We start from the raw sequence: 18,252 nt of genomic DNA, 5'->3' as shown, positions 1-18,252 counted from the left end.
TCATCACGTCCACTGAACAAAACTGTATCAACCACACACAGTAGAATGATAGCTACCTTTCCATTCTACCAACATTCAGCTGGGATTCATACATAGTCATATATTACTGATGAAGGTGCTCACATAGCTCCTTCCACTATCACAATTTGAACATCAAATTCTTTATGGCTTGACATAGAATAATGAATGTTGTCTTCACCGTCAGATAAACTCTGGGTCTATTCACTAATGATTAACAATCGGTCTCATGTCACTGACGATTCTGTCATAAAAGTATTGACTGGAATCATATAACTGTAATTCCACGATTGGAAATTTTATGGCGAATGGTTTGGCTAGCAGTGATAACTTTTCTAAGTGCTCGAAATCTTACACTGTCAGTTTTCAGCTGAAGACAAACATACGCTTACCTAACACCCCATGCATTGCCTGCAAAAACGGGATATTCGGTGGAGCTCATATGAAAAGGAGAGTTGCTGTATCTGTAGTTGTGTTCAAATGTGGCCAGAAATACATTCCTGTGGAGGATGCATGAGAAGCCTCCAGCAAGCACGCGCTCCATCAGCAGTTCTCTGTCTATCACCTGAAACCAGAACCTCAAATCAAAACGTAAGACTGACACAAAATGAGATTTTCTATACCAAGGAATCTTACTCAAAAGAAAATGTTTTGGTGGCTTATCTTTCTTGCTGTGTAAGTATCTATGTGACCAAAAACTATAACTGCAGAATGGGATTACAGATTTTCTTCAGACTTGATAAAAACATTAAGTATGACTGAAGAACACAATATGAACACTTTTCAGGTGCAGCACTTCCCAGGTTAGAAATACTTTTTAGTTTATGAATAATGGACTATCCGGTACAGGTCAGTACGGCTAACCGTGATGATCTGTGTCGGATATGAAGACTAGGCAGGCCACAAAGGCCTGAGCGACCGGACAGGCCACTACAGGATTTGGGGCTCTGAAGAGGGAGGGGCAATGTAAATTGCTGTTCCTTAGAGCGAACACCCGAACTGAGAAAGATGAGAGACCATCTTTGTCATCTTATTCAACTGGACATTTTTGGAGACACGCCTTTTAGGCCTTACAAAATAATGGTATACCTTAAGATGTGCTCCTTTAAACCACAATATTTTTATAGATGACATTGGATGCATCTTATTACCATCAGGGACATAAATCAGTTAACCGCTGGCAGTTCCCACCGTTAGAATCATCGTGTATCCCAGGTTGCTGAACAAAATACTAAGAGGCGTTGCCTCTGATCATGAATGTAATCTGAACTGCAGAGTTGGAATAGACGGACTACCAAACCTCCTCACTGCAAGAGCTTTACAGAAAGTATGATACAAAATTATCTGATAATCTGTATATTTTATCTACCTGCATGTTTTTATATATTTCTTGAACAACAAGGTCAGAGCTCTCGTTAAAGAAGAGAAAATTCGATCCTGTGAACTTTCTACTACCCCAAGACCAGCCAACTTGACTTAGAAGATCTTCGAAGGAGTTGATGGGTAGAAAGTTGTTCTGGACTGCGAGGTGTGCAATGAGGGACGAGCGATAGGCTGTTCCGATGACCATACATGACAGGAACCACAACCCCACCAGTATCTGCAGAGTACAGGAAAATCTTCTGAAAGAAACACAGGTCTTGGTAGCCTAGTATAGTGCAAGTTATTTTCGAAGGTACCTGTAAGTGAATAGTTACTGAAAAAAGACTTGTCAATATTTTGAAAAGAAAAAAAAAACTTTAGATGCTCATTTTATTTGTAAGAGATGGTTTCTTTAAACGCAAACACACACACACACACACACACACACACCGACTATGGGTCACTGTGAGCCCGCCCAGGGTCTGGTCCGCATGAGTTCGAATGCTCGACCCAACAATTAGCCCTTACCCAATCCAGGTGTTCATTCTACCCCTGGGGCTGCTCAAGGAATTGGTACACAACTTAAGCTGAGTTTTATCCAGGTCTTCCTAAGGTTTTACCCAGGTCCTCACACAAATCTTCCGCAGTTTGTCCTTGTGTTTTACCCAGGTCTTCCTCAAGTTCTCGCCCGTTAGGCCTTTGGTTGAGTTGAAATTCTAATGTGACATTAATAAGTGCAGCTGATAGCATGAAAAATATCATCTCGCAAAATGAGTAAGGAGTATATGATTTTATCCAATCCCAAACTTTGTTAGACAAAAGAAAAATATCGATGGTGTCTGAACATTAAATTCTTCATTGCTTTTAAAGCACAGTACTTGATAACAGTTTATCGTTAGTCATATTTCATTTCAAGATACTTTAAATTCCACATGAGTTGTTCGTTCTGATCGTTTTATTCATCAGCAATAGAGGATAATAGTAAGGCACACTACACAGCAACATATAAAGACTGACAATATTCCTACCCGGCCAGAGACATTAGCAGGAGGATCAGTGGGCGGGTCCTCCAGCAACACACCCCAGCTGTAGAAGATGGTGGAGGCCAGCCTTGGGTTACGCTCACCCGACAACGATGACCACACCCTCTGTAGCAACCACAACACGACGCCAAAGACTAGTGTACATGCAGCAATCAACACCCAGAGTTCTCCTGGAAAGAAATGATCAGTGAGTGTCGTGCTAATGTAAGTCGTCTTACACTTATATATCATTCAATTCTTGCAGTACAAAAAGGGATATAGCGTTTGTACTTAGTGTACATGATTACAAATATAAAATGAAAACAAGCGTACTCTCTGTTACAGGTTAGATGTTCGTATATCATGTTAAAAATTGAAATAACTCCAGATGTATTTCTAGCGTTGCAAATCAATCGATTATTACAGAAGAAGGAAGTTTTACTTTTGGTTTAGTCTTTGTATCTTTACATGATACATAATAATGTTACAACGTCATCAACACTGCGTCTCTAATGTTAACTACGACCAATATTGTAAATCATTACGGTGCAAATGTAGACTAACCTGTAAATGGTCTTATAAGCGCCAGATGTCGTGGCAGACGACCAGGCTTTAGTGACACGATAACTAGCGGATCATGAGAGTATACCCTGGTGAAGGATATGACCTCCGTCCGTGATGCTGTCTGCGTCAGGTCTAGGCTAAGGTCCGCCTGCTGGTGCTGGAGGGTTCCGACGATGCCCGTCCAGCTGCCGTTGGTCAATGGTACACCCCACTTGCCATCTGATGGTTCCCGGATCTCGTACCTGATATCCAAGAGTATCAGTAGCATCCTATACTAGCCAATATAACAAAGCAGCAAAACACGAAGACAGAGCATTTGGAACAGGTCACCATCTGACGACCACATACATTCAACACCTGCACGATGAAACAAAGCTACTTCCATTTCACTATCACCTCAGCATCGTCGGGTCTCATGTTTTTTGCAGCATCACTAGATCCCTTCTTGTCCAAACTACTTCATTACCACCCACCAATTACAAACCCCCAGGTAGAAATGAGAAGACGACCCCTGCCTCACACTCCGAAAAAAAAAGAAATATAGATTTCCTTCTCCCCACTAAACATGACAATGATAAAGCAACATGCACGCTGAAATGGCCCAAAGATCAATAAAGTACAGCACCCTCCGAACACAATCATTAACACCATCCCGACAGACATACATCCATCAGAAACTAAAACCACCAGACATGCATGAGCTATTCTTTATTATCTACGCTCTTGACACCACTCATCCCTCCAACTTGACAAAAATGTCTCATCATAGCACAATCTTCCTCGTGCATATGACACACCTATGGCAAGAAAAACACTGAACACTTGCTCTTCAGTTTCCTTACACTCACTCAAGATAGACACATTCTAAATCATCACACCTTATGACATGTGGCCGACTTTTTGAGCGCCGCGGAAAACTCCACAAATGGGGCTTCTTAAGCAAGAAGGCGGACAGAGAGAGTATAAGAATAAAGTTAATGTATAGATTCATACTGAAAAGAGAAAGGAAATTAGAGATGAAACAAGGAAGTCGAAATAACTTCACATACGTGAGGTTAAGCTGAGCTGCGAAGACGTCCATCATGCGGAAATTTAGGGCGTCCCGTGGCGATACGGGGCCGTCAGGGTCCTCGCTGTTCTTCTCATAGGCGATGTATGGGAAGTACGGTAGCGCTACTATCTTGAAAGTGTGTCCCATGAAGTTCTCAAGTCTCTCTGGTGTGAACGGAGAATACATGCAAGAAAGGACTGTTTACCTAAAGAAAAGAAAAATATTGTGCGAGTATTTACTTAAATAATAATAGTATAGCAGATATGAAACAGTCTTACATCGAGTTTTTTCAAGACTTTGTGAAATGGAGCATCGCTGGCTCATAGCTAGAGATTCTACCACTTTCGAAGGTCTACGTGATCTTATCTTGGTGATACAACAGAAGCAGTCCGTCCCAGGTCGGTCTGTAGCCTCTTGGAGAAGGACCTCGATATCTTGACCAAAGCTGCGTCCCTAAACGACAACTTCACACAACTCGCCAATGTTGGTCGTTCAGCCCCACTGATAAAGGACATTGTGTTCCAGACAAAACTCCCCATGTTCACTCCCGTTCGTCCGTAAGTACTTTTCAGTCGTAGCCAAATAATCCTGCTGGCCATGTTGTGCCTCAATGTTCCACATTACTCAGGTGAATATTGTGAAACCCATAATCTCATGTAACATGTTAAGGTGGAAGATGATACTTTAGTTAAGTGACATAAATGTTGTTCATGACAAGTATGTTCGATTTCAATGAGGCGTTTAGCCAGTCCAGTAAGAACAATTATGTGTTGGGATTTTTCGTAACACTGGCGCGTGTCATTATCATATTGATGAAGGTGTGTTGGTGAACGAGATTGGTGGAATTTGTACCGTACCTTTGTGTCGACTGTAGCTGAGGACCAGTGTGGTATCCAGCTATAAAAATGATTATTGTGTAGGTGAAAGTCTGCTTGACAATACCTGGTGTTCATTTTCTCTTAGAATATGGTCTACCAGGGAGGGGCTTACCTGTTGTGTCTGAGACAGTTACTTACTTACGTCGTGAGTGTCGCTTTGGATGTGACACGCAGAGTGTCAGCCGAGTCACCCAGTGCTGTAGATAACCTATGTGTGACGAGATTTGCTGAAGGGGACAACTGAGCTAAATATCCTTTATGAAGACTTTGAGTGTATCCATTGTAATACCAAGGGGCCCGTGTCTAGTGAGGAAGAATTGCGTACCGATAATGCGAAAGAAAAGCATCTTTATCTTAGAGTTGATGTACCTTATTCTGGTGATGTAGATGATGCTATCAAGGTACCTGTGATTTGTATCTGGGAGGCCCAGGAAAGTAAACCTGTCTGTATGGAATTGGGGAGACCAAGTTGAAGGGGCGTGAAGCCTTAGTCCCCCTTAAATGACTCAGTTGGTAACTCTAGTGTGGCTGTGAGGTGTTCCACGCATGAGTCTTAACCCGTCGTTGTTAGCTATCTCATATCTAGACCCGGCACTCTCACCTGCTGTTATGGTAAGAGTGTCTGGTTAACCCACGAAGCTTTGTGAGGACGTGCACCTGCTTCCACTTCCCCTCTGCCTATGACAGAGCATTTGTCAGTATGTCAGAGTGGCAGTCGCTACTCTCCCAGAACGTCGGGGTGAGAACAAGAACGTTTGCAATGTGCCGTGTACACCTTAGACACTTCCATTTCAGTGTCTCACATCATGTGCAAGTGTGTCGTATTTGTGCTTTCAGCTGTCACTCTGAGCAGCGGGCCGTTCGGTTCTAAGTCAAGGCTTATTTATCTGAGACATGAGACTCCCTAGTGAAACCTATTCCACCGAGTATCATGCCACAATGGTCATGTGAGGAAACTATGGCATTGAATCGTTCTCTTTAAGTATATGTATGACCCGTAGCATCACACCTGCATTTTTTGTTCTTCATTAGTGATTGTTGACGATAGACTAGACTGTGTACCACTCATCACTCAATGTAAATCAGGACTGAAGTCACGTTTTTAGTTCGAGTGAATTGCTTTTGACACATATTTGCAAAAGAAATGGTAGTTAAGGTGATTATAGAGTGAATATCGTAAATCAAAATATGGTTAGTTTAAGAAGTGCCATGGAAGCATAATGTAAGGCGAGATACATATATATCTCTAGACCAAAGTATATTCCATTAATAAGATCAATCATTCTTTGCAGATGACGTACCAGGGAAGAGGTTGTGTTCCAATGGGACGCGAGAGGACAGGTTCCACTGTTGGACACTGTGGACGCCCATCTCTCCTCTGTTGCAGTACAGACACCGACGGTAGATCTCCACACGAGCACTTCCTTCTAAAGTAGTTATGTGAATCTCATAACGACAAAATATAGTAAATAAGAATCATCCCAAATGCCATCTAATTGACAAATATAGTGCAAATCAGTTATTAAACATGTATGCATAGCAGACTATGTATTGACTAAAAATGCTCTTATATTCTTGTCGTTTTATAGTTAAGGTTTCACCAATAAGTACATCCTAACATGTCTCTGAGAATCCCTTCACTAGTTAAGACAACATCTGAGAAAAAAAAAAATTCATGTATGTTACTTTGAATGGGATATAGAAAACGGTTTAACACATCGTATTCCACATGTAAAGATAAAGAAATAACGAGGAGTCTGTTGACTTTTACACTCTCGCATTGGTTTCCTCCTGTGGCAACATGGTGGGTGGAGGTACCTCATGCGCCAGTCCATCTGTGGCAACATAGTGGGTGGATATACGTGGACCAGCTACTGGGCATCGATCCCAGACAGGTAGGGAGGGTGAGGTTCACACATTAAGCCTCACAGCATCGGGACACAGGGGATGTCAGCAGGTATCTATCTGTAGCCACCTCTTACTGATGACTGTCATTACCTTGCTGTAAGGGTCCCTTCCTTAGCCATGTGTTGACTGGTAACTTCTGACGGGGAAGTATTTCTAGGGCCAGGTACAGCAAGTGGACGGTATTGCGAAGACTTGAATGAAGGAGGACGCTCTCCATCCCTGTCCTTGTACCCACCACCACTACGGACGTCTCCGGCCACAGCCACAATTCAGACCACTCCAGGAACCTGTTAAAGAATATACTGTATGACAATTTATTCTAGATTTGGGAACTAGTGTTCTTGTTTAGCATTTACTGTCGGCAGAAGTTGTAGTTAGATTTGCTTGGTGTCTGCCTGGTAGGAGCCCTTGTCTTAGGGTGACTAACCCAGGTCACAAATGAACTATAAGAGATTTAAAGAAAGGAATTAAGAAATCATCATATCGTCAGATTTATGAATGTGAAATTATGTTTTGTATACTGACGAGGAAATATTTCTAAAGCTGACAGCATATTTTTTGGGTAAAGTGATAGATGGACGAACTTAAGCATGGTATGAGTAAAAATAAAACATTTCAAGACAATAATTCATGTACTGCTTAAGAATGTATTTGTAAAACTTTCACAAAAAACTAAACATATATTAACCTGAACAGGAGAGTGTTGTTGGTGGTGTCTATATAGAGGATGAGGGCGCGGCAGGAGAACCTCACATCGCCCCAGAGCCCCTGGAGGAGGTGATGCTGTGCTGGTTGTCCCTGGGAGAACAGCAATCCCACGTCTACCACCGTGCTCGCCTCCCCTCCACCCGCCAGTCGTCTGAGGCAACAACTTGGCTTTCATCTAGAACTATTCTGCATATATGTAAACTCCTACCTAAAGTTTTCTGTATCTTGATATGCACTCATGAAGACTGAAAATATATGTGACCAGAATTGGATCATTGCCGTGGGCCACCTGTATGGCTTGGTGGGTGTAAATGTTCATTCTCTACAGCGCCTACACGATGCAACTGAGCGTCACTTGGATACGTTACACAAACTTTGGCCTTTTCGTTGCAGAAGTAACAGATGCTTCACTAGCACAATGTTCAGATATGTTGTACCGATAATCCAACGAGCACTTTGTTAAACTAGAGCAACCATACGCAATAGTTACATTAAGCGAGTATCAATGCAGACGAAACGTGAGAAGAGAGGGGGAGCGAAAAAGACCAGCTTACCCCGCCATCTAACGGCGAAGGGAGAAAGTAAATGTTTGCTAGCTAACTTACAATGATTTTTTTTTCATTAATTCAAGAAATGGAAGATGAATTGAAGAGCATGTAAAGTTACGAACTGCCAACCAAATGGAATGTTTGTGCCATGATTTCTCCAAGACGGGAATAAAAATTAATCAAATCTGTAGCATAAAAAGAATCCTTTGCCTGTAAATAGCTTTGGTCCAGGGCACAGCTTAATGTTATCTTTCCAGTAGCTGTACTTAAGCAAATATTGTCTTTACCTTTTATTCCCAGCTTCCGAGCAGGTCAGAGCTCCTGAACCCTTGGCCAACACCTACAGCTTGAGAATCAACCCCACAATCTCCTGTCAAGCTTTTTTTTCAGGTTAAGTTACCATATTCCACGTTAGTAATTGTGGTATGGGGTAAAACTCGGAAAATCTTGACTGCAATTGTATTTTGGTACAGAGCCAACACCATGTTTCGCTACTGTAATAAGGGAATAAAATAGTCTCACAAGATCTTGTCATGGATGATATATGCCTTGGATGAGATATGCCTTTATGCAGATGATTTTCAACATAACCTTTTTCGTACAAATATGTAGACAACCTGCTGTCATTTACTAACCTGAGAATATAAGAGAACTCTGAGGTGTTGTCTGTTGTGGTGGCCAGCACCAGCTGACAACTGGTCAAGTGTTGCTCCACCACCTGGCTCACCACAACGGCCACCTGGTCCATGAAGTTGTCAACCAGGCCGGCTACCAGATTCCCGGGGCTGTCTACCAGGCCTGCCACTTGCTGTACAAGGCCGTCTACCAAGCTTCCCTCTGGCTCTGCAGGGTCGTCTACAAGGCCTGCCACTTGCTGTGCGGGGTCGTCTACCAGGCCTGCCACTTGCTTCTCAGGGCCGTCTGCCAAACCTGCCACCAGCTCCACGGGGCCGTTTGATACGTTTACCACTTGATCCTCCATGCCACACACATCCTCTATACCCACCGTGGACACCAGGAGCCACAGGACATGTAAGCATGTTGACACAGGCATCACTATGTCTGGAAAAATGATTATCAGTATAGGGATCTTTGAGGGCAACATGTACAAGCTTAAAACGTTGTATGATAGCAATGCTCAAACAATGGGGCTCCACAATTGTACAGATGCCTTCTTGTTCGTGCCTCGCAACCATATGATATTGTTGGAACTACTATTCCTTCAACATACCCATTTTTGCTCTCCGAGGTAACGTCTCTCCTTCCACACATTTTTCATCGCTCCCAAAACCGTCGCCCCCTTCCCTATCTTGTGACTTACTTCCGCTTCCATGGTTATATTCCCAGCTGAGTCCACTCCCAGATATTGAAAATACCTCCCTTACACCAATTTTTTTTTTTCTCCATTCAAACTTGCATCCCAATTAACTTGTCTCTCAAACCAGCTGAACCTAATAACCATGCTCTTAATCACATATACTCTCAACTTTCTCCTTTCACACACTTTTCCAAACTCAGTTACCAACTTCTGCAGTTTTTCACTCGAATCAGCCACAAGTGCTGTGTCATCGGCGAAGAACAACTGACACTTCCAAGGCCTTCTCATTCCCAACAGACTGCATACTCGCCCCTCTCTCCAAAACTCTTGCATTTATCTCCCTAACCAACCCATCCATAAACAAATTGAACCACCATGGGGACATCACACACCCTTGATACAGATCAACCTTCACTGGGAGCCAATCACTCTCCTCTCTTCCTAACCGTACACAGGCCTTACACCATTTCACCAATTCCACCATTTACTCTCAAGACCTTCCAAAAGGCATCTCTATCAACCCTATCGTATGCCTTCTCCAGATCCATAAATGCTACATATAAATCCATCCGTTTTCCAAGTATTTCTCACATCTTCTACCACTTCCGAAACCACACTGCTCCTCCCCAATCTGATGCTCAGTACATGCCTTCACCCTCTCAATCAATACCCTCTCATAAAATTTCCCATGTATACTCGACAAACTTATCCCTCTGTAGTTTGAGCACTCACCTTTATCCCATTTGCCTTTGTACAATGGCGCTATGCATGCATTCCGCCAATCCTAAGGCATTTCACCATGATCCATACATACAATGAATATCCTTACCAACTAGTCAACAACTCAGTCACCCTCTTTCTTAATAGGTTTTATTGCATTATCATTCAAACCCACTCCTTGCAGGATTTCACCTTCCGCAAAGTTTTCACTACCTCTTCTCTCTTAACCAAACCATTCTCCCTGACCCTCTCACTTCGCACACCAACCCGACCAAAACATCCTATATCTTCCACTCTATCATCAAACACATTCAACAAACCTTCAAAATACTCACTCCATCTCCGAACTTCATCACTGCCTGTTATTACTTCCCCTCTTGCCCCTTTCACTGATGTTCCCATTTGTTCTTTAGTCGTACGCGCGTTAGTTACCACCTTCCAAAACATCTTTTTATTCTCCCTATAGTATAATGATACTCTCTCACCCCCAACTCTCATTTGCCCTCCTTTTCAACCCTTGCGCCTTTCTCTTGACGTCTTGCCGCTTCCTTTTATACATTTCCCAGTCTTTTGCACTCCTTCCTTGCAAGTACCGTCCAAACACCTCTTTTTTCTCTTTCACTAACAACTTTACTTCTTCATCCCACCACTCACTACCCTTTCTAATCTGCCCACCTCCCACCTTTCTCATGAAACATGCATCTTTTGCACATGCCTTCACTGCTTCCCTAAATACATCACATTCCTCACCCACTCCCCTCACGTCATTTGCTCTCACCTTTTGCCATTTTACGCTCAATCTCTCTTGGTACTTCCTCACACAAGTCTCCTTTCCAAGCTCACTTACTCTAACCACTCTTTTCTCTCCTACATTTTCTCTTCTTTTTTGAAAACCTCATAAAATCTTCACCTTCGCCTCTACTAGCTGCCCCTCTCAGCACATTCACATCCAGAAGTCTCTCTTTTAGACACCTATCAATTAAAACGTAATCTAAATAATGCTCTTTGACCATCTCTCTTACTCCCATACATATAATTATGCATATCTCTCTTTTTAAACCAGCCTTTCCCTAGTACACGAATCCACAAGCTCTCCACCATTTCCATTCACAACTCTGAATACCCCATGTACACCAATGATACCCACAACTGCCACATTGCTCACCTTTGCAATTAAATCACCCATCACTAATACACTCGGTCCCGTGCACCAAAGCTGCTGACACACTCACTCAGCTCCTCCCAAAATACTTGCCTCTCATGATCTTTCTTTTCATGACCAGTTGTATAAGCAACAATAATCACCCATCTCTCTCCCTCCGCTTTTAGTTTTACCCATATCAATCTAGAATGTACTTTCTTACACTCTAGCACATACTCCCACAACTCCTGCTTCAGGAGTAGAGCTACTCCTTCCTTAGCTCTTGTTCTCTCACCAACCCCTGACTTTGTTCCCAAGACTTTTCCAAACCATTTTCCCCTTTACCCTTGAGCTTCGTTTCACTCAGAGCCATAGCAATCAGGTTTTTTCCTCAAACATAATACCTATCTCTCCTTTCTTCTCATCTTGGTTACATCCACACACATTCAGGCACCCCAATCTGAGCCATCGAGGAGGGTGAACCCTCCCTGATTGACTCCTTCTCCTGTTTTCACTTTTGGAAATTGAAATACAAGAAGGAGAGGGTTCCCCCCCCCCCCCATTTCCGCCCCCTTTAGTCGCCTTCTACGACACGCGGGGAACACGTGGGAAGTATTCTTTCTCCACTATCCCCAGGGATACAACATGCATAAAGTTAGTTTTCATGGTGAAGACTTGCATGAATATGTACATGTGGTGACTTACCCATACCCACACGTCGTGAAAATGAATGATAACATCCGTCCCCACAGACGTAAGACAGAGTGATTGGCTGGCACTTCACACGATGACACTTCCTCCTGTGAAAATCAGATTCGAAGTAAATCACAAATGATCACCGAAGATAAGCGGGTACATTGTGCAATGGGCAGAAATATGGTGCGAATGGCTGAACAATACCAATATTGGCGCGAAATTTAATCTACACTTAAAAGATGACACAGAAGGGAAGGTTTATTGGATTTTGTTTGTTTATATTTCGTATCTCACTCTTTCCTTCCATGTAACTTCTCGAAATCCCCTGATGTTGGGAGCTCAACTCCCCTTATGCTGGGTTAAGAGGATGTAGTCTTGTTTAAACCAAAAACTATTATATCAACTTTATGCCCTTACCTTTTATATCTCACAATATTTGGACATACTGAAAAATATACAAGTCACTCATGAAGTAAGCCTTGCGTCCAGTGCCGTACTTAATAGTTTTTGTCCTGCATATTCTGCTCCTGTTTATTACACAGCCATTTATCGTGAAACACCGACATTCTATCACTGCAAAGTACACTCATTCAGTCACTGCAAATAATTACGTCAGCCAGACGTTCAAGCCACAGTTTTTTGACAGTGTTCAGATATTACTGCAAAGCTACCTGCTGACAGATATTAAACCAGAACATTTGGCATATAAACTCTGCTCAAGTAACAGCGTTTTTCTTTTTTTTCATTACTTGGTTTGGTAAGTTGATAATTCCCACTGAACCTAACATATCATACATGACACCCCCACACCCAACATATCATACGTGACACCCCCACTGCACCCAACATATCATACGTGACACCCCCACTGAACCCAACATATCATACATGACACCCCCACTGAACCCAACATATCATACATGATACCCCCCACTGAACCTAACATACTCATACATGGTAATCACCCCCTCCCCCCCACCACAGAATACAACATACTCACTCATGTTACCTCTACGTGAACCCACCCTACTCATTTATAAATACCCCCACTGAATCAAAACTAACTTAGTCATGATACCCCACCAATGAACCAAACATGCTGATACATGATACCCTGCCTGAACTAAACATAGTCATACATCTATTAGATTCGTGGCACTTGGTGGTAAAAAGAACATGAAGAGTGAATCTCACCTACACCTTCTGACGTGTCAGATCCTCCAGAGCCCTGATTAGCAAATAGCCTTTGTATCTGTGTCTGTGTAGTTTGCAGTTTGCAGAGGTGCCTGTGCCCGAAGCTCCTCAAAGAAATCATTTTACCTAATGTTATCGCTTTGATGAGCAAGACCCTGATATTCCACCATTTAAGGCTATGTGAACTGAGTGTCCATCCCGGAATACCCACCCACTGAAAGGTACCAGACGGAATTATGTCTACTGGTTTACGAAGTCATCCAGTTTATCAGCGCCTCAATCAAGCAGTGCCATTAAGAGAGTTTAATATAAGAAGCGTGCCTTTGTACACGCATATGTGAGTGTCGGGGGAGGAATGTATAACACACGATGATTTTGTTTTTAGATCGTCTGTATATTTTATGCATCACGGCAGCGCAACAACGCACGTGCTCATAACCACGGTGAGGGATGGAGGATTTATGTACCAGAATATACTCAACTTTAAATTCATAATCTAAAGACCAGAAGAAAAATGTAGTACAATTATTATGTTATAGGTTCTCCATACAATCCATTAACTCCACAGTAAAATGGCAGAAACGGTTGCAGAATACATGATAGGGAAAATGTAGATGGCACTCTCTTTGGGCGTTTAAAGTAGCGGCCGAGGCTGATAGCCAGGTTAGAAATTGCTGTCGTCTACTATGACATTATCAATAACAATGTCAGCTCTCGTGAATAGATCGTGAGGAGCCATGTTATAAGATATTCATCATTATACTTCTTAGTATTATACATCATTTCTCGTGGTCAGACAGAATCTTCTTCGTGGAATTTCGCATAAATCCTCATCTTGCAACTCGCTCATGATGGAAAAGAAAAGTTCTAAAGAAACAGGAGCAGCTACCTGCCGCATGAACAAGTAAAATATGAGGAAGGAAAAACAGAATATCAGCTCACAAGTTGAATTAACGAATGTAGACAGAGGAGAGCAAAAGGAAATGAAAAACAGATAGAAGGTAATTGAAATCACCTGATGAAATGACAAGCTGAAAAAGATCTCCATGGGACAAACTGGAGATGGCAACGTACGCAACGATACTGTTGCTGACGAAGAGAATTCTTAGTTTCTCCAGTGCTTCACCACAAGTGCTTACATAGGAAGACGAAGTGCATAGAGGTGCTTCACCTCTAGTGGTAATGAGCTTTCTAATACTGGGGCTCGTTATCTCAGGCCCTAAGTTTGAAAAACTCAAATTGGCAACCAAAACATGTAACCGGTTACATTCGCTTCAGTTCTTCCGATTTGTCAACTTTGGTGAAGTCTGTCAAGAGCTTTTGGGAATGGGACTAAATAAGATGGTGATCTTTAATATGTTGAAGGCTCCAGTCATGGACAAAAGTCGACATCAAGGCCGGACCTTAATTGAAACATAGAGAGAATTATGAAACGGAAGCAGAAAAAACAATGGAAAGTATTTACGAATTTTTGAGAAAGTGAAAAACCAGTTATTTGAATGTGCCATCTCATAGTAACTAGGAAAGAGATGAGAGGGTAGAGAGTTCGAAAGCTCTGACGTGTAGGGAAAGAAACAGTTATCAAAACGACCCACCTTTGAGTTGCCGATGGCCACGCAATAATCATGTGGTGCAGCAGCTTACCGAGTATTGCGTGGTCTAGCTAGTGGTGTATGCACACAAGCAGCTAGCTTTCGGAAGCAAAAAGAAAAGTGATACCTATAGAAGAGGGAAAGTGAGCCATTATCGCGCGGGTTCAAATTTGGAAGTTAGCCTAGGATAGTTTATAAGACGGGCAGCTTTCGACTCAACTCTGTCAAGTAAAGATGCAGATATTAAGATCACCCCAAATGTGAGAGCAGTACTCCATACAAGGACAAATTGATCCCTTGTACAAATGGAGCAACTGTTCAGAAGAAAAGAGGATTCGACATCTAAACAAGACACCCAGCTTCCTAGAGGCAGACTCCGCTCTTCCTGTAATGTGGGGTATCCAAGAAAGAGTGGATGTTACAGTAATATCAAGTATATTTATTGAGTCAAGAGGTGGAATAATAAAACTGTCAAAGGAGAGACGAGAGCTGTGAGGAGATTTCCTTCCAGTCATGGGTAGAACTGGGTCTTAGAGGCATTAAACTCAACAAGATTTTATGTACCCCACTGAGATATCCTGTCCAAGTCTGAGTTTATTGATAAAGTTTTGTCAAGACGAAATGCAGATCGAGTGAGAAAAGAAAGAGCAGAATTGAAGGATGTGGATTAATACAATGTTAAGTCGTAAATGTATAAGTGCATTGGATTATTTTTGGAGAAGAAATCTTTGAAACAAAGGAGAAAAAGTGTAGGTGAAAGGACAGACCCTTGAGAGACACCGCTGTTCAATGAGAAAAGGAGGAGGCTGATCCATCAACAACCACAGAGATAGATCGGCCAGAGAGGAAGCTAGATATGAAGGAGCAAAGTGAGGGAGGTAATTCAAAAAGAGGGAAGCTTAGAAGTAAGACCCCGATGCCAAACCCTGTCAAAAGCCTTAGATATGTCAAGGGCAACAACACATGCCTCCCCAAGATTTTTCAGGGATGATGACTAAAAATTAGTACGTTAGGAAAGAATATCACCAGGGATCAGAGAGAAGACTGAATTTCGAGGTATTTATTGATATGGCAGTTGATGAGGGATTCAAAGACTTTTGAAATGGTAGATGCCAAAGTAATATGACGACAGTTAGAAGGGTCGAAACGGTCACCCTTCTTCGGGATGGGATGTGTCAATGCATGCTTCCCGGGAGTAGGAAAAGTTTTGTTTTCTAAACAGACGAACAAGCACAGGTAGGTGCAAGTTCAGAGGCACACTCTTTTAGTACACGGAGATGGATGCTAGTAGGGACCATACAACTTGCTTGTGTCCAGAGAAAGAAGCGCTTTTCGGACAGACCGAAAAGAGATTACGGGAAGGGGCATGGGATTAGTGAGAGGAGCATCAGGTGGTGAAGGAATGTTAGAGTCATCCAAGGTGGAGTTAGAGGAGAAACAGGAACCAAAAAAGAGTTACTCTGTCTACGGGAGAGACAGATATAACACCATCAGAACGGAAAGTGAAGGAAAGGTAAAGCGACAGAAGTTGTTAGAGATGCCTTTAGCTAAAGACCAGAAAGACCTATCATTGGATGACGAGGAGAAGTTGTCGCTCTTCCTTTGAATAAAGGAACGCTTCGCCTCACGAACAATGTGCTTGCAGCGATTACGGGCAGTGATGGAATCTGAATGGAAACCAAAGGAAGGAGAGCTATCCTAACTTGACCTACTTTACCAAAACAACTATAATGATAATGATGATGATAATGATAATAATAATAATAATGATAATGATAATAATAATAATAATGATAATAATAATAATAATAATAATAATAATAATAATAATAATAATAATAATATAATAATAATAACGATGATATTGATGATGATAATAATAATAATGATAATAAAGTTAATGATAATGATAATAATATTAAGAAGAAGAAGAAGAAGATGATGATGATGATGATGATGAACAATGATAATGATAATAATAACAATAACAGTAATAATGATGATAATGATGATAATGATGATGATAGTAATAACAATAATGATAATAGTAATAATGATAATAATAATAATAATGATAATAATAATACTACTACTACTAATAATAATAATAATAATAATAATAATAATAATAATAATGATAAAGATTATAATATGATAATGATAATAATAATGATAATAATGATAGTCTATGAAATCATATAAAATATTCAATGCTCACTTGCTGCTGCCTCAGTTGGTTGTGTTGTCGTCACCACGTCACTGGCCACACTGTCCCGTGGCCCAGCTCCTCCCTACTCACATATCGAGCTTGAGCTGGCGCGCGTGTGTGTGTGTGTGTGTGTGTGTGTGTGTGTGTTCCTGTACGTGTGCATTCATACATAGGAGGAAAGACGTGGTACATATATACAAGGTGAAGAAGACGGGGCAACGCAAGCGTAAAACTCTCACCGTAAAATGCAAATAGTTTTCAGTAATCACACACACACACACACACACACACACACACACACACATACACACACACACACACACACACACACACACACACACACACACACACACACTCACACACACACACACACACACTTACAAATGCATATATCAAAATCGCACACAAATGAACAAGTTAAAACAGTGGGATGCCTACTGAAAGTGTGTAAGTACCCTTAGGCATAGATTGGAAGACCTCAAGTGTGCATGTATCTGTGTGTACAATATATCTTTATTTGTGTTACTCTCGAGAAGTTATCTAATCTTTTGTGGGGCCTGGATGTGGAAAGGGAGCTGTGGTTTCGGTGCATTAACATGACAGCTAGAGACTGAGTGTGAACGAATGTGGCCTTCGTTCAGTCCAAATCTGAGTTAATTGATGAAGTTGCATCAAGGCGAGATGCAAATTGAGTGAGAGAAGAAAGAGCAAAATTGAAGGAAGTGGATGAATGCAGTATTGAGTTGTCAGCGTATGAGTGCACCTGATTATTTTTGAAATTATCTTTGAAAAAAAGGAGAAAAAGTGTGGGAGACATGACAGAACCTTGAGAGACACCGATGCTGTTGGAAACAAGGGGGAGACTGATCCATCAACAACCAGAGAGATAGATCGGCCGGAGAGGAGCCTAGATATGAAGGAGCAAAGTGACGAAGGGAAGTCAAAAGAAGGGAGCTTAAAGATGAGGCCCCGATGCCACACCCTGTCAAAAGCCTTAGATATGTCAATGGCAAATCACATGTCTCCCGAAAATCTTTCAGGAATGGTGACCACACATTAGTAAGATAGGAAAGAATATCACCATTGGATCTCGCCTTGCGGAAGCCATACTGATGATCAGAAAAAAGACTAATTTTCGAGGTGTATGGTTTCTTTAATTTGAAACGTCAGCACTTGCTATCTGCGTTCCTTCTTATATAATGATAAATGGCGTGCCATTACTTATATTTTTTGATGTGTAAGATAAAAATTCATTACAAAAAATCTCAGACTACAAAAATGTGAAAAAAATTGAAGATTTTTTTGGTTTGCCTATATGAAGTC

At 41.7% G+C, this 18,252-nt stretch overlaps 1 protein-coding gene across 1 annotated transcript; it reads right to left on the bottom strand.

Moving 5' to 3' along the window:
- Positions 1–225: 225 nt before the first annotated feature.
- Positions 226–9,113, bottom strand: LOC139763984 (glutamate receptor ionotropic, kainate 4-like). Its single transcript, XM_071690458.1, has 10 exons — positions 8,695–9,113; positions 7,492–7,662; positions 6,894–7,090; positions 6,197–6,322; positions 4,016–4,181; positions 2,967–3,208; positions 2,409–2,593; positions 1,388–1,618; positions 411–583; positions 226–262 (listed from the first exon to the last, which is right to left on the bottom strand). Exons 1-10 carry the CDS (start codon positions 9,111–9,113, stop codon positions 226–228), a joined length of 1,947 nt encoding a protein of 648 aa, XP_071546559.1.
- Between the last annotated feature and the right edge of the window lie 9,139 nt (positions 9,114–18,252).

The sequence above is a fragment of the Panulirus ornatus genome, chromosome 48 (genome assembly GCF_036320965.1).
Source record: "Panulirus ornatus isolate Po-2019 chromosome 48, ASM3632096v1, whole genome shotgun sequence".
In the NCBI taxonomy this organism is placed as follows: domain Eukaryota; kingdom Metazoa; phylum Arthropoda; class Malacostraca; order Decapoda; family Palinuridae; genus Panulirus; species Panulirus ornatus.
This window is presented reverse-complemented; position numbering and strand designations above follow the sequence as displayed.